General features: G+C 41.8%; 1 protein-coding gene across 2 annotated transcripts in view; it reads right to left on the bottom strand.

Moving 5' to 3' along the window:
• Window positions 1-6,115: 6,115 nt before the first annotated feature.
• OGDHL (oxoglutarate dehydrogenase L) overlaps window positions 6,116-22,389 on the bottom strand; it is a 53,632-nt gene continuing 37,358 nt past the window's right edge. For both annotated transcript variants that reach the window (XM_056352783.1, XM_056352782.1), the window contains exons 17-23: window positions 16,084-16,262; window positions 12,493-12,564; window positions 11,005-11,130; window positions 10,318-10,390; window positions 7,944-8,107; window positions 7,125-7,279; window positions 6,116-6,372 (exon numbers count right to left, since the gene is read on the bottom strand). In XM_056352783.1, the coding sequence (XP_056208758.1) occupies window positions 6,249-6,372; window positions 7,125-7,279; window positions 7,944-8,107; window positions 10,318-10,390; window positions 11,005-11,130; window positions 12,493-12,564; window positions 16,084-16,262 (893 nt within the window). In that variant the 3' untranslated portion in view covers window positions 6,116-6,248. The remainder of the gene's footprint in view (window positions 6,373-7,124; window positions 7,280-7,943; window positions 8,108-10,317; window positions 10,391-11,004; window positions 11,131-12,492; window positions 12,565-16,083; window positions 16,263-22,389) is intronic.

Raw genomic sequence — 22,389 nt, 5'->3', positions numbered from 1 at the left:
GGCTATTGAATAGGAACTAAAGATTTCTGCAGCAGAATTGGTTTTGTTTCCTAGTAGCTACCTGATGAACTGTGCTAGCAGCAGGGGTGTGCTTGGTGGAAACCTTTGCTCTGCCTGCAGTGCAGTTGGAGTCACTGCTAGAGCAGAGGAGTAACGCGTTCTCCAGAAAGGGAACCATTCTGCTTGTTCTGAGAGGTAAAAATTAATGTTTATATTTCAGTGTTTCATGCAGCATCTTTAGTGATGACTACAATTATTCTCCCCTCCAAACAAACTTGATCTCCATTTGCCATTAATGACTGCGTCACTTAACTATCACAAAGGAACTGCCTGGTGCGCTTATTAATAATTGAAAACTTTGATTAAAAATGTTTCACAGATTTCTTCAAAGCTAATAAATTTCTAAAATATTCTTTTCATGAATAAATTTTCCTTTTGTTCTTTTATTCCTTTTGGATAATAGGCTAAATTTTAAATAATGGCTTTAAGAAAAGCACAAGCTGAAGTAAGTGTTGAAAGTATCTAAAATCAGAAGTGGTTTCAACAATTAAAATAAAAAGGCAAGAATTAGACAAGAGGCAATATTCATCTGTTTTCTTCTTGCGAGTATGTCAAATTTCTATTTCAGTCTGCATGCTGTTTCATCGATATCTTACACTGATGATTAAGAAAATGTACCCACTTCATCTCTTTGTTCTGCATAAACATGAAGAAAACCTTTCAACCATCATTTTTTAATCAGTAGAGTCCATCAAATCAAGACTCCTATTGCTACACAATTGGACTTCACAGAACTACTAAATGACCAAAGGGAACAAAAAAATACACAAAACTTTTTGATCAGGGCTAATAGAAATCTTGGACGTCTTTTACCATTTAAAGTTTCACATTGTAGTTATTCTATTTAGTAACTTCTACTACCCAAGAGCAAGGGCAGAAAGATACATACAAAATTACCCTCATCTGCAAAGATTTTTTTTTCGGGTGCTATAATGCTGCTTTTTTCATCAACACAGAAAGGTTGTGACCGCTACTGATCAAAGCTCCAGGACCTGCAATCTCGTCCACAGGACATGGAGAGAGGGAAAAGCAGAGGTCCAGCATGTGTCCATCCAGGCAGATCTTGCTCAGGGACGATGGCTGCAGCCTGGCAAAAGGCAGGTCATTCTTCACCTCCCCCCAGGGAGGGAGAATTGATTTTTGAAGGGGTTGCTTTGTTGTGGTGTTTTTTTTAAAAAAAACCAAACACATGCATTTCTCCATTGTCTTTCACGCAAAGGTTTCCTCACCTTTTCCAAACAATCCTCGCTGCACCTGCACTGCGAGTGGCAGCATTTTACATCCCAAGCAGCTTCTGCCGGTGACTTGCGCCAGAAATCCACAGCCACACTCGGGGTTTTTCTCTAGGCCTTAAAGCCCTCAGAAGCTCTGATAATAATTCCAAAGGCAGTGCTCTCCCCTCCCCGGGGCAGGATGAGGCCCCTACCCAGTTCCACCAGCCAGGTCTCTTACCTGCTGGTAGGAAGCAGACGCAGCTGGCAGCCTGTGCGCCCGCTCTCTCCTGAGCCTTCCCCAGCGGCCACCATCAGCCTCGTCGGCCAACTCTGGCCCTCCCTCCTGCAGAAACGGCCAGCCATGCCCCACAGGGGCCCAGGCAGGGACCCCTCCTCCCCTGCGGGTGCCCAGGGGCCCAGCCACAGCCTCCCACCCTGGGGAAAAAGTGCCGTATCTGAAGTATTTAGGGGACAATGGCAAAGGAGATAGAGATGGGCCAACTGGGACCAAAATCTGGGATTTAACCAGCTGACCATAGGCTGCCTTTGCTTGGGCATCCCCACGCCGGCCAGTCCCATCAGCCATAATTAAGTGGTCACTTTTACAGGGTAACTGGTTAGCCTGGCAGGTGCCCTGACATCCCCTCATGGCATCCCATAGCTCAGTGCCAACATGCGGAACTGCCTGTAAAATTGAAGCGTACTGAATTCACCGAACCAACACTAGACAATAGCAGACTCTGCTTCCACCTTTGACCAGACTTTACAAAGTTAACTTTACAAAGATATTTAATTTACTTTTAGGGATTTTCTGGCTTTACATGACTTTTAAGCGCGCCTCTATTTCACATCTTAAACAAAGTTTCAAGTAATCTATGCCACTGGCAAAACCCTAGGTCGAGCAACAATATCTGTGACACATGCATAAAGTTAACAGCAATCAAAAAGACTTTTAAATATATATATGCATATATTCGCACATGCGCAGAGCAGAGGTTCCCAAGCTTTCATTTTGTTATTAGCAGCAGCAGCGGTTATTCCCAACTCTGCATATGCAGGCAGCAGAACATCCCTGCTCTTTGTGCATCCAGGTAAGAGCTACCAGAACTCTTGAGACAGAAGCCAGAGTCTGGCCAAGGGGTTCTTAAAAAAAACCCCAACCAACAACAGACCCAAAGCAAACAAACAAAAAGAAGCAAACACCACCCCCCAACACACACACTTTCATCTACTCAGTTCAAACGCATACACACCCCTGTTTCTCGGCCACTCTCACACATTAATTTTTACCTCTCAGAACAAGCAGAATGGTTCCCTTTCTGGAGAACGCGTTACTCCTTTGCTCTAGCAGTGACTCCAACTGCACTGCAGGCAGAGCAAAGGTTTCCACCAAGCACACCCCTGCTGCTAGCACAGTTCATCAGGTAGCTACTAGGAAACAAAACCAACTCTGTGACAGAAGCCGTTTGTCTTAGCAAGTCTTTTGCTGTTGTGGGCACGCATGGCGTGGTATCTTACCCACAGATACGATGAAGGCAATTGATTCTCACATGGGCTGTTTCTTCCTTCTGAGATACAAGGCTGTGATTTGGATTTCAGTGCAGACTATTTGCAGGAGGGGACTATATAATACTTCAGTCCTTTACAAACACTCCACAAAGATTAACTGATTGCTATTTAGTATGCAAAAAGTATTTACCTTGTCAGTTCTAACAAAGTATTTGTTTGCTGTGAGATCAGAGAGATATTCTTAACCTGGTTTAAAGCTGCCATTACAGAAACCTGCATTCATTGTTGATAATGCACCTATTTAATGGGCATCTACTTGAGAACTCACTGCAAGAGTTTCTTTTCAAGAGCCTTGTTCAAGAAAAGTAGCAGAATTCTGTAAACCAGTATAATCTATGCCTGTAGCAATTTATAATGCTTTAGTAAGCTTTTGAACATTTACTATCTGAAAGTGCAGGCAACAGGAAAAGTAATTCAATAGAAACATATGTTGAGCCAACATGTTTAGAGAAATGAACTCCAGTGTTTATAAATTAGAGAAGTTAATTCCAGTCTAGTTCCAGTCTTTTAAAAATGCTGCTTGAAATAGAAATGTGTTCACTTATTAAAAAAAAAAGTTAGAATAAACCAAAATACTCTAATATAACCTCAATGCTATTACTACTTTTAACCCAATTGTTTTGAATAATTATCTTTTCCTAGTCCAGACGCTGTCTCCCTCACTGCTACTATATTTAAATAAGCCACTGTTGAGGAAACAAACAGAAAATGGAAAAATGAGCTGCCCTAGCACTCTTATGGATGGGATGCTAATGCCAGCACTCAACGGAGAAACTGTCAAAAATAACAGCCATAACAGAGAACTTCTTTCTTACATATTTTTATTTTATTGAGTTTTTTACATTCCTTGATGGAATTTTTATGCAACTATTATGCCACAATCTATGATACACAATGAAAATGGAAATCTGTTATTTACCATTTACACGTCTATGTTAATTTTGTTTTCTGCCTCTGGATATACTGTGGCATAAGTGCATTTATCATACTTCATGCAGCACTGACCTGCCTTATGCAGACTGCAAATACAATAAACGGTGCCAGCAATATTCAGCTGCACTCAGTTCTTGCCACAGAAACAAGCATTCATAAAAGCATTAAAATACTTTGGGTGATGGTTACTGCCTATCAGCCTAAAATCTGGAGCTATAGAAATGGACAGGAGACAATATTTACTGCTGTCAACTGCAGTACCTTCCAAGTTCATTAGGCTTCAAAAGACTGAATTAACTTCAATATTTCAGGTAAGAGAAAAACCCCAAGGCAACCAGCCTGATTTAAAAGGATGCTGCTGAGTTTCACAAACATTAGACTAAGTTTGATTCTGAATCCCACGGTAAGTACCTTAGCACATCAATTTTATGCTGTGACAGAAGGATTCTTTTTTTCACCATCGTGTTGTCTCCAGGCCAAATAAAGGGACAGCACAAGGCACACGTCCCTTTTTGGTAATCTGTTTGGACAAGTAGTATCTGATTACAGCTCAAAGTTTTTAAGACATCTTTTTATTTTGACGAGACAGGAAGCTTTCCAGCATCACCTGATTCTTTGGTTCAGGCATATACTGTCAAGCCTTATTATCTCACAGCCAATACAGCAGCAGCAGGGTAAAACTTACTGCCAAGAACACATACATGTCCCAGGAGCACGCTCAGGACAGGGAATTGGAGATGGGGGTGAGGTCTCGTCTATGTTTTCCAGTCACTTGTTAGGATATATCGAAGTGGCTGCTCAGCAGATCCAGCACAACCCTGCAGGCCCTGCACGGGGCCCTTGCGCAGGCAGTTACTGCTGCCTGCCTCAGCACAGGCCTGGCCATTCCTCTGCGTCCCACCACACCGCTCACTGTGTTACCTACGCAGCTCCCTCTGCCAGCCAGCACAAAGGCAAGAAATCTCCTGCCACTACACAGTCCAGCGTTGCGGAAACCGGCAGTCACATTGTTCACCCAGACCCAGGTTCTCCTGGGCAGAGGCAACAGGACTTCTGACCACACTAGTTCTTATATGAAGAGAGGAGAGGGAAGCGGTGCCCACTTGCCTTCTGGCACTGCAGAGGCATGGCAGGCAGTGGCAGCTGAGACCACCCCGCTGCAGTGCCTCCCAGGAAGCCAAGCACCGTCTCCTGGGAAGAGAAACAACCCCTGCTGTCCATGCTGAAAGTACATGGCGACTGATATCCTAATTGACAAGTAAACACAAGGGACAAAACAACAAAAAAATCAATGACTACTTGTACAAACCCACAGCATGTGCCTTTGGTCAATCAGCAACTGTTGCTTGCCCACCTTCCTCTTAATATAAACAAGGGTGACTAAATCAGGAATTGCCACTTCAGAGTTGAATTAATGTCAGCAAAGAGATGTGAGGCAGGGATTAGCACTGGACAAAGCAGAGAACCCACTACTTGTTGCACAAACACAGATTTCTCATCCAAACACAATCTTTTTACAGGTGCTACCAGGTCGAAGAAAAGCAGATCCTAGTAGTTTGGTGAGGGGAAGTGCTCATCCAAAATGAGGATGTTCACAGGACACCACAGCTCGCTAATATCACAGAGTATCAAAGCAGGCAGCCCAAGGAGTGGGAGAAATCGGTACTGTCATCTCTCACTTTTGAAGTCATTTGATGCTGAATGCTGCTTATCACCCATTGCTCTGTGAGCTGTGGTCTTGTGTAGACCTCTTTCCTCCTCAGCTACCCCCAACAAATCTTTTCTTGGTCCCTTTCATTTCTGCCTTCATCACCCTCCTCCACCTTACCTAGGTGGTCTGCACCACTTCTCTTATCACCCATAGTTCAGCAACTTTGTAATCAGAGTCCCTGTTCCCAGCCTCCTCCTCACATCACTGTGATGGACCTTACCATCTCCTTTCAACAACCACAGCCAGTACGTTTCCCTACCAAAGTCATCTATCAACTCTTTGCTTTTCAGTTTCATTACCCTTCTCCAATATATTTAGAAGTAACTGTCAACCACTTTCCTTACAACAATGCAACTTGTTTCCGTAGTGGTTCCCAAACACACTCTCTTCTTTTTCAGGGATGGGCACAACTATCATGCTGTCCATGCCTGCTCTACTTACTTAAGTAGTTAGTGCCCACAGACTGAGACTGCAGCCTCACTGAGCCAGACACTGCATCCTTGGATAGGAGACTCTCCTCCTGCCAAAGAGGTCCCCAATCTAAATTGCCAAGTGACAAAAAATGGTGGAAAGTAAATAGGAATAATTTTTTTTCCCCTTACAAACTGGGGAGCAAGGGGCAGATTAATGAAGCCAGCTGTTGGATTGTTTTATCTGGTAAAGCAAAACCATGTAATTTCCAGTATTTTTCCCACTTTTATATCCTCTTTCAGATGCAGTGATTTGAGAGATTATATCAGAGATGGGTCGGTGCCCTGCAGCTAGAACGTCTTTCCCTCAAAGGCCTCCAGGTTGAAAGCTGTATCCAAGAATCTTCTGAGCGACACCAGATGTGTGTTCTTGTTGCCTGTGGCAGCTGCAGCAGCAGGCTCTCGGCCCACGTACCTTTGTGACAAAAAGAATTGGGCAGACAAATGAGGTGAGAAGAGAGACTATTTTGACACAAACAAGCATGAGAACATGTTGGTAAATGCATTCAAGTCAGCTTGGCAGATTTGGACATTTAATCATCAATCTTTCTTAAATAAAAATCAATCTAAGGTGCACCATCAGTTATAGCTTCTGGTCAGCTTCCGCCTCTTTTCCTCCTCCCATCAATATTAAACTGCGCTTTCTCCCCCATCCCTCCCAGGGCAGCCAGCTCATAATTAGGTAACTTGCTTTTGGCGATAAAGACTCGTATTCCTCCGACAGCTGCATGGGCAGATCTGAGAGTCAATCATCTAAAACAAATTCAAAGGTACCTGGACTGAGCCCTTAAAACATCTGTTTCCTCCAGATTTTGAGTGAAATTCTTACAAAAGACAATCTTAGATGACAAGAGAGAAAAATCCAGGAGAGCCAAGTGCTGCGTTAAGTGGCAATAAATACAGAGCTAGTTGCTACTGATTTTCTTTTAGAGGTACTAGGAGGAGCAAGATAGGCATGATGTCTTTGAGAAATTGTCATCTAGACTTTTCCCTCCTTCACCTAAGAACCCAAACTGATTTGTAAAAATTCTGACTTACCCATGAATAACATCCTCACATCAAAAACAAATTTAAAAGCACAAAAAAAAGCCCCAAACCCACCTAAATTCTAAAGTAAAAAAAAAAGCCCAGGACCAGGAGATAGAGCAATTGCTTAAAGTCTTATACCATATAGGTCGAGTGTGGTTCACAATAGTGCGGAAACGAGGTTTGACATAATCATAATATCCACTGTTTTTGTGTTCCTCCTGACACCAAACTAGATCAGCACTTGGATACTTCTCAAGTTCTTCTTTCAGCAAGTCAAAGGGGAATGGTGAGATCTGGAAAGAGAGAGCAATAACTGGCAAAGCTTTCTCTTACATGGTGTTAGCCCATGATAAGAAAGCTTTTTACCTATCAGGTGTTACAACCAACTATTGTATTTAACTATTTAGTACCTAATATCATTGAACTATTTAGCACCCAATATAATTGCCATATGTTCTTTAAAGTGATTTGTATTTCTTTAATTGATTTCATGCTGTCAGAAGCAAATACACACTTATTTTATAGTTGCATCAGTATGAACAGAAGTAGGTCATAGTCCAGATCTCCTGCATCCCAACAGCTTTTCTAGTGAGGCAGCTGTGACAACACAAGTCCTTAGTTAGGAAATGGCAATATAGCTGCAAAGAGTACTATTTGCAACATGCAAACCTAGCAGATTGGATATACATATTTAAGGTGCTATCATATTGTAACCTTCACTTTGTTACCTTGTTCTGGAAAAGTCATCAACCTTTCTGTATCTCATTGTCCACTATACTACTGATGTGTTCCTTCTCCACAAGGCCACGAAGGATTAGATAATGTCTTGTAAGACGCACAGTGCTATAAAAATGCTATCACCATCCTTTCTGACAAGTGACATCTATTTAAAAGCATAGGAACCCCTTGCTGAAAGTCTCCCCAAGGTCCCTGTCTTCTGAGGATCAGGGAGCTCACCTGCTCAAGTCTGGTTATAGCTACTTGTTTCTCCAGGTCTTGATTCTTTCTCTCCTTCACAAGATCATAGTATACTTTTCCTGTGCAGAAAATCACTCGCTTGACCTCATGTGGTGCATGAGCTGCCAGCCCATTCTCAGGGATCACACGTTGGAAAGTGGTACCTAGATTAGAGCAAAAATTAGAAAAGTGCCCTCAGTGGAACTGACACTGTAATAAAGCAGCCCAAGAAACAGCAGCTTGCAAAGGTCACGGGGTTCTGCTGCCTCCCTATTCCTATTTTCAGACTGGTAATTCTGCTAAAGTGACTTTCAGCAGTTTAGTTTCAAGAAGCTAAAAGACTGTCAATAATCCACTCTTCCACACTTAATAGAGAGAAACATATTAACAGTGGATTCTTCTTTAGCTTTGTGTTGTGCATTACACCTTTAATTTTAGATTCATTAGATAGCTCACCTTTGCTTCCAGGGTTTTTTTTTTTAGAGAATTACCTGGAATATTATTTCTTCTTTCCAAGATGACTTCAACCATGTAACATTAATACAGGTTTAGAAAATTTTATAACATTCTTACATAAAAGCATAGCACATATTCATAATGCAACTAAATCTGGCAACTGCAGAACTATTTACACAAGCACACACATTACTGCCACATATTTATGCAATTTAAAGCTCTGTTTGAGAGCTAAAATGGCATTAGCTAAAGGAAGAATTAGCGTAGTACTGAGCCATATGTGTAAGCGATAAGATACAAATTCAGACACAAATCCTCACTGCTAGATATCTTTTCCCCTGTGATATCATCTCCCAGGAGAACAATTTGCTTGGGATACATGAAACTGGAAGAGGGACTTGATGGTCTAAAAGATCCTTTTCTTTGCTCTTTTAGATGATTGATTAGAACTACTCCCATATTAACCAACTGCAAGGTAGCAGACAGCACATGACCTCCCAGTCTGAATCAGCACACCCACTTACCAGGAGAATAAGCTCCTGTTTGAATCATTTATCTTTGGGGGGGGTGAAAAGCAGCAGCACAAACATATGAAAAAGGAACTGATTTATGTCAGAATTAGCCTGTCTCCCTGAACAGCAGAATTTATCATTAAAAAAGACTGAATCTGCACTTCACTGGGTCAGCTGGAGTCAGTCTTCCTCTCCTTCTCAGCTTTCCATTAAAAACAGAGCAAAAAGCATTAGCTAAGAGTCAGCAATACTTTACTACTTGCTGTCCTCTTCAGCAGGAAAATGAAAGTATGTCAGAATTCAATGTTAATTAGGAGCTTGGCCACTACTGAGGGTTAGCCTGAAGTAGAGAGGGCTCCCAAGACAAAGAGACAAATCACAATCCCTACAGAATTTCTAATCTGACTCACTCTACAAAGCTTTTAATCAGTAATCAAAACCAGCAAATGCTTTTGCTTGAGAAGCAAACTGTACTCTCCTACAAAAAGGAGACAATGCAATATTTAAGCATGTTTATATACTGGAACTTGCTTTTAAAAAAAAGAGCACTTACTCTTTTCTGACAGCAGTCAGGACACCCACTAGAACTGGAGCCAGACCATCACACCTGTGCACATCTCACTCTGAACAATCGCTTTATCACTACATTTCACTGCATTTCCTCACACCACTCGAACACATTTTAACCAGTGCGTGGCAAGACAAATGACTCCAGTTTTCGGTGTGACCTCTGCAGTCGCCACATGTCTCTTGGTGCTGATGGCATGCCAGCAACAGCTAGGGCGGTAGCCTACAGCTCTGAACCAACTGAGCTCACTTTAGATCACTAGTGTGACATGGTGGCCCCAGAACTTGGTATTGCAAGAAGAAACAGCCCCCTCATTCTTCCAAATGGGCACAGTATGATTACACCCTGCCCCTCACATCGGGGGGTGGGGGGGGAGCAGGACAAAGAACAACTCAATATTTTTATGAAGTGAGAAAGAGCAGAGGGACCCATTATATTTTTTATATATTATTATTATGTATGTGTACAATTTATGTTTAATATTTTTATTTACTATAAATAACACACACATAATTTATATTTATTTATTTTTATTATTAGACATATTTATTATTATTTCCCTTCCAACAGCCTACTGAGGGGAACATCCCTGCAGAGAGGGGAATGTACTTTCCACTGCCTTTAAGATTAATGGTTGGTTACATGATAAGCCTGTTACAATTAAGAATGCACACTTGAAAGCAGATTTTTCAGCAAAAATCCATGCTAGATCTCACACAGCTCCACAGAGATTACAGCAAAGGAAAAGGCAAAAAAAATTTCCAGAGCAGATTCTCTTCACATCTGAGATGTGACTGTATAGCTAATTATTTGTCCATAATGCTTTGAGATGACCTACCAGACACCATTTCATCAAAACTGGATTTAGCTTCTGGATGCCTCAGCAGTGACTTAGGTGTCAAAATAATCAGCTGTAAGACAGAAATTTTTCCAACACTCATGAGCTGTTTTATCTACAGTATTATTACGTGCAACTTTTGTAACACTGTTCATGCAAAACACACAAGCCTTATATGCCACACATCAAATTAATGTGAATAGCAAACCCAGTAAATTCTTTTTTCCTGTTGTGAAAGCCTAGGAAGCTTCAAAAATTATTCAAAGATTTGGGTAGTCTACTCCCTTTAAAGGTTCTCAAAAACGATTGCTTATGCCTCTTTTTGAGAACAAATTCAAATCACAGGCTATGAACCAGTAGAACATCCAACAGATGTATCTTGGGTTTTTGAAGTTCCAGCAATTAGACATACAGATTACAGTTATGCAACCTGTTAGCTACGTAATGTCTTGACAAGCTCATCTGAAGGTCTACACAGCCAGGACGAAGTAAAGCTGAAAATCAAGTTTTAGAATCATAGTAAGTCAGAGCCGAGTTTCACCCCATCAAATCAGCGACTTCAACCTGCGTTCAGTTAAGGTTTTTCATCAGTTCTTGTTCTACTCAGTCTTATGTCATACGCAAAGACCCCTTTTTGTGTGAGAGTTAATATACTTCGAATAACCAAGTCCATTACAGGAACTTTACCGGTTTTCTGAATGGCAGCAAGATCTGTCTTCTGAGGACGTGGAAGTAATTGGCTGGAGTTGAGCAATTCACCACAATCCAGTTGCATTCATACAGCTGGGAAACTTCAAACTGCTCACTGAACTCCTGAGAGAGACATTAAAGGCATTAAAAAAAAGTCTAAAAAGAGCAGGAAAAAAAGGCTTGAAAGCTATCCTTCTATTTCTGACTCTTGGCAACTTCCTTCCTCAAAAAACTTAATTAGCAGATCTCTGCTGAGATTATATTATTAGCTAGGGAAGCATCCCTACAAATCATTCTCCTCTTTTTCTACTTCTTCTTAAAAATGTATGCAAATAAATGCAAAAAGCTTCCATTAATTTCAGCAAGCTAGGAAGTTCAGGAAGGAAGGGTGGGGGGACTAGGACTTCACTAGGTGGAAGTACAAAATAGGACCCCTTTGAAAGATTCTTAAAACAGTAATTAATTTTTTTAGTAGATACTTAACACTTTCTCTCCCATTTTTTGGTGGGTGTCCTGTCCCCTTATAATACTTTAACACATAAAATCATGTTTCATAATTACGTATTTTACAAACATGGGAGGGGTACATATATATTAGGTAAGCACATATATAGGTGTATAGGTACAATAATCTCATTATAGATTGGTATGGCATCTACTACAATTTCCTGGTCCACTGAATTGGACTCCTACCTTCTACAACAAAATTTATAACTTGCTTATTATGTACAATTGGCAGTGCTTAAATGTAGTCAGTCAAACTGGTCTTTAGTTTGCCAGTAGACTAACAAAAATCGCTTTTAGATGAGGAGGAACATGGCTCTGGAACCATCACTGCCCCACAGGCAACAAACTCAGGGCCAAAACTGAAACGCCCATTTTATTTTGCCTCTTTTTTTTTTTTTTTTTTTTTTTTTTTTTTTTTTTTTAATTGGTGGGCTTTTCAACTGATGTATAGCATCATTTCTTAGGAAATCTGCAGTGGGGAAGTGTATGCCCAGTATCCTGTAGAGGTATATACTTTATCTGTAAAAATGAATGTCCAACGCATGAAGGTCTTAGCTGAATCAAATTTAGAAGTTGCTTATTTTCGTGCTCCCAGCAGTACAATGTAGCTCCACTGCAAAAAGCCAGGAGTAGTCTCACTTGGCCTCCTTTCAAAATTAGCTAGAGACACCTATTTGCAGTACACACAGCAATATAAACAAGCAGAATCACTGGCCCTGAGGAACAGCCATAAAAAGGTCATGCTGCCAGAGATTAATTGTATATGACCTCAGCTTTGCAATGAAACAGCGCAGACAGTACTTCCATTACTTTTACCGGGATCAAGTTAATGTTACACCTAGTCTTGAAGCTAAACCTTAACCTACTATACCTAGCTAAAACCCACTATACCTAGCTAAAAGGATGCTGCTTGCAAAAAAAATACCTCTGAGATGTGAAGAGCAAAAAAAGGACGTGGCCTTTGGCAAATCTACTTACTGGATAAGCATCAGAATCATCATTGCTCATCTGCAGAAACCTCTCAGGCCTGGCTGATGAATGCTCCGGACCCTGGTAAAGGTATCATTTAAAACAACGTTAAAAAGCCAGATCAGCAGTTAGACAACAGTCTAGGTCACTCCCTGCATAAGTACCTCCTGTTACCCTGGCAGCTCTGACCAGCCTGCCCACCTGCCCCCCCAGGCAAAGGCATCAATGTCAACAGCAGTGAGACGAGAGGACACACCGAAGGACTGGAAATCTTTTGTCATCCACAAACCATTTGCACAGGAGAAGATTAAGTTTCACACGGATTTCCAATGCTTTTACCAGCTGCAAGTAATTTCTAGCCTTAGTATAGCTGCACGATGAAGACCAGTGAAAGGGCAGCAGGTCCACGTGGGCACAAGAATGACCTTGCTAATGCAGGGCAAAAAGGAGCAGAAAGAATGTCAGGAAGAGAAACACTGCGTTCCTCAGCATACTGCAGTGACTCACACTTCTTTGGGCTAAACCGCACTTGCATGCTGATCAGGAGCAAACGCAAAGTTAACTGCCGACTCTCGCTGCTATATTAGCGACAAAAGGAGACTCAGGATCTCCCTCCTACCATTGTACATGAGTCAGTACAGGACAAATTAGCCTAGGTGAATGCTTCAGCTAAAATGGATCAAAATACACGTACAAACTGTACCTACCAACTAGCCTATAATTAATTTCTGCCCCCTCAGAAGGTATTTCACATTCTGTCAAAGTACTGAGCACTCACATCTGCTATCTCACTACCAGTAGCCAAGGTGGTTTCTTTTACTGCACAAGCACTGTTAGATCCATTTTACACTAGCAAAACATGCATGCTGGTCACAGACAATATCAGGAATGAGGAGTGTAACAGAACCTGTTATCTTCCCTCTCATGTCCTTGTTTATAAAGGATAAAAGAAAGCTGTGAGGAGTATGAGAATGCAGTGTGGGTTTGCACTTATTGGTAATGCTGGCAGCCTTTGCTTGTTCAAATGACAGTTACCATTAGGTAAGACTTTCATTTTAGAGACAGTTGCAAAGAATTTTAACCTGAAAACATAAACTATTACACCTCCCGAATGTCTCCATGCATCCTAAGCTAATGATGTTCACAAAGAACTTTTTTCTTTATATGGCCGTCTCTCATCATAACTTCCTCTGTTGAAACCTTAAGAAATAATCTCAAAAATCACTCATTATTTTGACAGCTAGTAGTCCACCTTGATTCAACACATCATCCTCCCTGATTCTAATTGCAGGATTCCAGAGTCCAGAGGAGGGCCACAAAGATGATCAGGGGGCTGGAGCACCTCCCCTATGGAGACAGGCTGAGGGAGCTGGGGTGGTTCAGCCTGGAGAAGAGAAGGCTCCGGGGAGACCTTAGGGCAGCCTGCCAGTACCTAAAGGGGCCTGCAGGAAAGCTGGGGAGGGACTTTTTGCAAGGGCAGGTAGTGATAGGACAAGGGGGAACGGCTTTAAACAGCAAGAGGGTAAGTTTAGATTAGATATTAGGAAGAAATTCTTCCCAGTGAGGGTGGTGAGGCACTGGCCCAGGCTGCCCAGAGCAGCTGGGGGTGCCCCATCCCTGGCAGTGCTCAAGGCCAGGCTGGACGGGGCTTTGGGCAACCTGGGCTGGTGGAAGGTGTCCCTGCCCGTGGCAGGGGGCTTGGAGCCAGGTGATCTTTAAGGTCCCTTCCAACCCAAACCATTCTGTGATTCACTCTACTCCATGGACTAAGGGAATCCCAAGGAAAAAACACCCCACTGGCAACAAAGGAGTAACGCAAACAGCCAAGAATTATGCCTTTCAAAAATTACTCTTTTGAAGTCCGTCTCCACTTTTGAGGTGCCAGATGATCTAGTCATAGATGGTAAGGGCTCGAGAACAAGAAGCAAAGACATGCACACAGTAAGAGTCCAATATCGCAGTACCTCTGCTGTATATAGCTATTTGCCGTGAATCAAATCCTACACCAAGTACCTACACATGCACAAACACAGTGCTTCCCGAGCACACTGAGCTCAGTATGCTGGAAACAGAGATGTTACCAGCAAATAGTTGGAGAAGAGACATATGAGGCTTCCCTAACACACATGACACTGCCCCAGCAACCACCTCATCTGCAGCCTCAAGGTTCACATCTATCTTTGATTTCTCTGCTGACACCACCAGTCAGATTGCCAGCAAGTGCTGTGTGGGATGGGCTAGGGTTTATTTCTACTGTGACCACCTATCCAGTGAGAGCTATACTGAATCCATTAGCTACTTTCAGATGAGCCCCCAAGGAGCCATTAGGCAGCAGAGTCTTTCAATCTCAGCCAACTTGCCTGTGAATGCATGACCCAGAGGTGAAAGGATCCATATCCCATTACGAATCCTTCCCCAAATCATTCTGTCCCCAACACTGTACTTATAGAGAGAATAACACTCCTGTAATGGAAAGCTCCTCTGGGAGGATAACTGATTTCAACAGCCTGGTGGGATTCCTAAATATTCCAAAACCACCTGACACTAGTAGCAAAATAAGCATGTTTGAGAAGATCTGGACAAATCTTAGCTGCCAAGTTGCTAAGAGAAAAGGAAGATCAATTTTAAGTAGCAGAGAACCAGCTCCCTTCAGCTGAGTGTTTCCCTGCAGAGAACCACACCTCCCGCTGAGGGCACATTCAGGCTGTCCCTCAGAATTAATTTAAAAAAAAAATTAATTTATCAAAACGTTTGTGAACAGCATCACACCCTCTGTTCTTCACACACACCTGAGTATGGAAAGCCATTCATAAGCTATGAATACACCCTGGTATATCAGGACAGGATTATAATTGAAGGGAAATTAACTAAATTTTTTTTGTGAGAATGGAAACGACGTCATTTGTAGTGAAAGGGTCTAGAGCATTTATACAGATGGAGAATGACACTGTGGCACATACTATGCTTTTCTTAATAGAAAGCTCGAAACGCACACACATCAATTCATAATGTTAATGCATTTGAAAAGGGGAAAATTAACCTAGCCTGACACGATGTTCATGTAACCTTTACAAATAATTTAAAAGATTTGAAGAACGATTCTACTGCTGATATGAACTTCATATTACATTACGTACAGAGCGTGCCCATGCCCTTTCCCTCTAAGACACTGTCTACTTCCTCCTACTAACCACCAAAGAAAAGAGAGTCAACAGCTAGTGGACACATTTTCCTTTTCAGAAAGAGGGAAATTTCTTACTATATCAAAATTATCCAACATCAGTGATTTCTGAAGACCTTTTAAAGTTGCTTCATACCATTTCATTGCAAGAGAATTTAGAGCAGATTTTACACAGACTTACTTCATGCAAAATAAAGCCAAGCAAGTACTGCTAGGCTTTAATGATTTATTTCTTACTGCACACTAAGAATCTGGCTTTCGAGGGAAAGCACTGAAGCAGTCCAACATGCCAAACAGGGCCTTCCTGCTCCTGGCTTCATATCACCACTGGATCCCCGAGACACTTTTGGCTTTTACAGCCACAGAGAAAGGCACGGTGGCCAGCATTTCCCCCCAGCACGGCTGCCAGCAGCCCTCACCATTCCTTCCATGCCGTGTGGCAAGAGCAGGACGATCCCGTTGTGACGAACCCACTTGGCCTGGCCAGAGCTGATGAACTGGTCTATGATGCACTGGGCCGTGTTGTGGAAGTCGCCAAACTGGGCCTCCCAGCACACCAGAGCATTGGGACTTGCCATAGCGAAGCCAAGTTCAAAACCTGAGAACCAGACAAGTAGGAGAATTAGTAAAGAGATTTGCCGAGAATTCTGTTCATTTCTCACTAAAAAACAATAATAAATTAAAACAAAACCAAAATGAGAGCATGAACTGGATTTTTGTAGCCCTGTTATAAACCATGCAGTTTACAGTAGTACTGTCTCCATGAGAAGGATTAGCAAGTAACATTTTTCCAATCCTGACTCCAAACCTTCAAATTTTTCCTCAAACATTTAAATATCAGAGGATTTTTTAAATGAACAACTACAACCCCTCCCTTGGCTCAGACTTTTGTGTGACATTTTCCTGAGAGCTCACTGAGGTAGGTGCCATCTTTTCCTGTGAAAAAAATCCACATTTTTGTGGAAAAAAATGTGGGATAAAAAAGCACATTATTAGTTCAAGAAGCTACTTGTTAATTTTATTATTTGCACAGCCCTGCACAATAATCTTTTTTTTTTTTTTTATGTTCTCATATGCAGGCACTGAACAAAATTATTGGTGACATCAATCTTTAGTCTACAGGCAGGTCCGTAGTCTTTGGATCTTCAGAAAAGCTTGAACAAAACAGGTGCATGGGAGACATATCTGGGATTTTGGCAAATCCTTTCTTCGGCAGGGTCAAGGACCCTTAAGGTCTCTGTCTTGGTGGCAAAGAGGAGACCAGAAGTGCTCTTCGCTCTTTGTGGGGAGGACATCACTACTTCAGCTAACGAAAACAGAAAGACATAACCTTCTCCCTCTCTGTGTCAAAGATTTCAGGTGGCTTACACTGGCCAGTAATTGCAGAAATTTCCCTAAACTTGTGCTGCTTGAACTGTAAATTCACCAGCTGCACATGGAGCAGAAGGGCTGCCCGCTCCCCCTGCTCAGCCACGTCAGGTTAACGCAGCAGGACCAACGGCTGACAGCAGCTCCGGTGTTCTGCACGGGGCTGGCCAGGCAGCTTCTGGTCAGCTCTTAAAACTTGTCAAGGCCCAAACATAACTGCAGGCTCTCACCAGGCTCCATACTTACCTCTTTAAAGGCAGAAACTAACCACTGCTCTCACTGGGAGACCTGCTGCAGTACGAGAAAGCCCCAGCTCTGCAGCAGGACCTGGGGCAGTGATCGGCCGAGCGAAAGGAAACCTAAACTGCAATGTAAGCCAGGTAATTGATTCTTAGGAGCTCTGGAAAGGCAAAAGACAGGAAACGACAAGGGTGTTTGTATGTGCGAGACAGCCTCAGCTGCCTAGCTTTTAGAAGAACACATGCAGAATTTTGTGTCAAGTCAGGACATGAAAACCTAGCTATGTGCAAAGTACCTGTCTCAGTTTAATGACCACGCTTAAATTTAAGGTATTTTTCTATACCATCTTTCATACTAAACACCTAAAAGTATCTAATAATATAAAAATATATATTTAATTCTTTGCTCATATTTTCCTTTGACACTGATATAGCTGAGCCTGGAGTGCTGAGTGAATACCTGTACTCATACTCTACACCTATGGTTTGGAATGATTAAACCCCAAAAAGTTAAATCTCTCAGTAAAAAAACAGTGTTATGCAGCACTGCTCTGGATGTAGAGGCTCTGACTGAGGGAAAACTGGTTCCATACACATAAAGAATAAATATTCGATGGATAAGTACGTTTTGTGTTAAAGTTTTTAAGGTCTGCACAGAATATAAAGATTTGCTTTCAAATACAGAACTGCAACATGGATAGACTCTCACTGAAGGTTACCCCAGCAAAGCAACTAACTTTGCTGCTGTAAAATTTTATTTAAAAACCTGTGATAATGAGTTGTAACTCTTTTCTTGAGTAATTGCAAGACTAAAAAACCTCAGTGAATTAACAAACTGACCTGGATTTCTTGTCTCTTTCCAGCTTCTTTATTTTAAGATCTGCACATATAACCCAAGTTGCAAAGTCCCATCCTGCTACCATTGACCTGCACTGCACTCAGCTTCATATTTTCACTACGTGCCAGTCACCGTAATTTCCATCTTTGCCTGGTTTCCTTACTGTGGCAAGGTAGCTGCTCAAACTCTGTTCTACAATATAGGCTTCACAGCAAAAATGAGCGCAGCTTCTGGTAAAAAAATATCTGTACTGCTCAATTTGTCCCACTGGCCTGCAGCCTCCCCCTACCTCCGAACAGTCACAAGAGTTGTGTGCTTTTAATTAAGAAATGCACCCAAGACTGGCATTTGGGATGCAGAGAGAAGTCCTTTCGTATCTGAGAGGATGGTACAACGATCTAGATACTATGCATTAATTTGGGTTTGCAGACATTCTCTGGAGTACAGGACAAAAAAAAAAAATATAAAATCAATCTGTAAAACCTCATGTTTGTGGGTAACATTTCTTAGAGTGAAAGGTGTCTATGAGCCCAAATACAACCCTAAGTCAGGCACCTAATATGCCTCCTAAATACTGTATATCAGTAAAATCCAATACTGCTTTGTGACCAGCAGCATATAGTAAACTACAGTAAACTGTTGTGAAGCCATGATAAAACCCAAAGTCATTGGAACTACAGTTTCTGACTCAGATCAAACTCACTATAAAACTCTTCCAATTAGACAAGTTTCAGGAACTTAAAAAACCCTCAGGCTTCCTGGAAAAGACAAACTTAGCACCTTGACATTCTCCACACAAAGAACGCTCCTGCTACGGGGTCACCAGCAAGTGACAGCTGACATCTCACACATACTTATCATCTGTGATTTATACCCTGGTGACTAAGGGCTGCAGTCCCTCTAGGAGAGCCTCCCTTTAGGTGAATGAGAACTACTTAAAGAGAACTAGAATACCAAAAACCTGTGTAAGCGATAATAGAAAAATACCTAAAATACCTTTAAGATGGCCTGGCATTCCAGGCATCAAAAAAAAATTAATAATATAGTATGAGATAGAAGAGAACAATATGTGGCACGTACAGCATATGAGTTACATTAATGTTATCAGTGCAAAGTAATTGACTTCGCTATGGAGGAAGATTTCAGGATCAAGTCAAACCTATCCAAACCTTCTTTGCCCTTTTTTGGTTTTGTTCAACTTTTACTTTATGTTCTTTAGCAGACAGATACTCAGAGCTCTAAGCTAAGATCGAGGTCTTCATGTGCTGGATACCACAAACACACACAAGTAGCTCCTTCCCTGAAAGTTTTACTGTCAAACTTGGGGGAGGGAGGAAGAAAAAGAGTTAAGGACAAGCATTTCCACCTTATAAAATTGAGAACTAGCGAATATACAGTTACAGAAAGTTTAAACTAACTTCAAGGAAAACCTCAACACCTCAACAAAACCTAGTGAGACTAGCAATGTATCAGATAAGTCCCTCTATAACATGAACTACAAGAACACCCTTCCAACACTTGACATGAAGCTTTGACATAGGTCATCTATGCATGAAACTGAAATTGCTTTAGCTTAACTCAATGGCTACAGCTAAATTGGGACTACAGGATTTCTTTCTTCTGCTCCAGGAGCAGGCTTTTCTGTCAATGTCAGTATACAAACATTCCCGGAAGGTTAGTGGAGGAACAAGTGCAGGACAAATTAACAGCATGAATAAAAAAGCAACAAGACCTTCAAGTGAAATTGTTTACTCACAGAGAAAACAGTTCTACACATTGATTTTTATAGCGTATCCTCACAGTCTACTCCCCGGTTATCCCAATCCAGCTTCTCGTTTACCATCTCCATGGCAAGAAATCTTGGAGTCACCTGGCTTCTGGATGGCTGACTGAACAGTCCACCCATAACCCCAGCAGATGCTCACGTTCTCACCTAAAGGCAACTAATAAGTCAGAGGCCAAAAGGGGACCAGTAAGTCAGCCAGAGAGCCTTTCACCTGTGAGTCACCATGACAGCGCGTTACCAAAGAGGATGGGCTTTGCTGACCATTCCTTTGGCCCGACTGCCTGAATGGCCCGTCTTTCGGAATGTATTTTAAACCTCTGTCATCCTTATTTGTGTGAATCTATTGTTTTTAATGCAATGCAAACAGTGGAAAAATTTATACGACTCCTTCAATGCATGTTCCCAAAGGTATCTGAAAAATAGATTTCCCTAGACAGGCTTGAATCCCATTCTAATTTTACACAAGCATTAAGAGACCATTTCTACTGATTGGGTGACATGGTTGAGAAAATATGCAATATGTTCAAGACTTATTTGCACATATGCTGCTCTCTGTAAGGATGGGCTAATCTAGCTTTTACAGAAGAACAAACTGAAGTCTTGGCTGCTTGGAGTTAGCCATAATCACACAGTGCTTTTCAAAGAGTATGGAGCTCTGTGCATATTTAAAACTTGCTCAGAGCACACATGTAATTCTGTTTCATATATCAAAATCACCCCTAAAACTCAGACAGAAAAAAAGTGTGTCCATATCTCATTTTGTATCTCGTTGCCCACTTGTCTAATAATCTTCACAAGGTGACAATGTCCCAGGTGAAGCCGCATTGAAAGGTGTGATCCTAACACTGATGCCTCTTGCAAGCTTTCTGACAGCCATAAAAATATCTGGGAAAATATATCCAAATGTAATCTGTACATTCCGATTAATGTTTGAAATCAATTTTGCCAAGACCATTTCATGGAACATATGTCTGTGTTATACCAGAACTCATTTTCCACCAGGCAAATGACAATGAGAGTTCTTAACATCAAAGCTATTCCACCAGCAATTATAGCAATTGTCAGGGAGTCTGTCAAGAGTTACTACTCCTACTTGCATGCAGAGAAAACAGTTTAAAGAACAAGATCTGAACAAAATTTAAAGCTAAACTAAAAAAAAAGAATAAAACATTGGTGGAAAGACACCTAGACATATGAAAGGTGAACAACCCAGGAGAGGGTGAGGTGCTTCTCCTGAAAGGGACTTGTGGGCCATCAGACGAGTCAAGGTCAGGGAAGGTGACCCAAGCTAGAAAGACTCCACAGTTCTAGAGACAGAACATGAACTGCAGGGGAGCAGGTTCCTAACGCAGCCCCTCATGAGTAAAGGGTTAAAAAAACTGCAGCAGAGACCTTGCAAACTTTTGTTTGTGTCTGCAGAGACAAGAGCTGAACATTTCTTCAGAATGCTGTGCAAACATTGTGAGTTTAAAGTTTAACTCTTACACAGCTAGAAACAGAAAGAAACAGAGAACGAGGTTTAAGCTGTGAGGAAATCCAGTGCCAAGACAACTAGGCTGCAAGATGTGGCTTCCAAAGAACGACCGGTAAAGAACCCGCACACCCGAAGGGTGGCAGGGCACCAGCTCCCAAACACCCGACAGCTGCTCAGGGCTCAGAGCACACCAGGGCACAGGGGACCAGTGTCTGGTAAACGGCCAAACTGAGGGGAGAAAAGAAATAAAAATACACAGCACTTGACTAAGGTTGCAAAACTAATGTTTTAATTGCTGAAGTTCATTAAGGTCCCTAGATGACAGGCATAGCAGAAATGCTTGTTTCTATTAGTCCAGTTCCTGCTGTGCTCCCTTACTGTTCTTCTGTCACTCTGGCACAGAAAAAGGTGTTGTCAAGCAAAGTGGCAGCTTACACAGCATATTACGCTGTGTTTTTCCCCACAGCACTTTTCATGATTGTCGTAAGAACTGTAGTTTTTCAATTAATGTAAGTAAGGCTATAGCTTAATTCAATATGATTTCAAAGTGACTTCAGCCATGAATGTTAACTAATAGTTACAGAGGGCTTATGAGTGCAGGGATTTAATGTCAGAAAGAGGAAATTTACAAAGACTGTTTTGTGCTATGTTTAACAGAAAATCTAAGCACAGGGACTCTGAGGGACATGCACCCAAACACAAACCAGGAGAAAGTGAAGTTAATACCCATCTGGTGGCTGATTCTATTAAACAGAAAGACCGATGCCTTCTTAGAGCTCCACGCAGATGCCACTGAAAACCAGGTCCTTGGTTACCACAGTCTGTCCTATTTCCTAAGACAATTTCTGACAAGGTAATTGTATTTGCTACTCCTAACTTTAAAAATATGCTGTTCTGAATGAGTAGTAATACTACATATTTCATCCTAAGAGTGTATTGCAAAACAAGTTTAAATTGGTACCTGTCCTCTTCCCTTCATCTTTTACTTTAACCATGACCTCCCCCCTTGAAAAAGCTGCA

The sequence above is a fragment of the Falco biarmicus genome, chromosome 9 (assembly GCF_023638135.1).
Source record: "Falco biarmicus isolate bFalBia1 chromosome 9, bFalBia1.pri, whole genome shotgun sequence".
Classification (NCBI taxonomy): Eukaryota; Metazoa; Chordata; class Aves; order Falconiformes; family Falconidae; genus Falco; species Falco biarmicus.
This window is presented reverse-complemented; position numbering and strand designations above follow the sequence as displayed.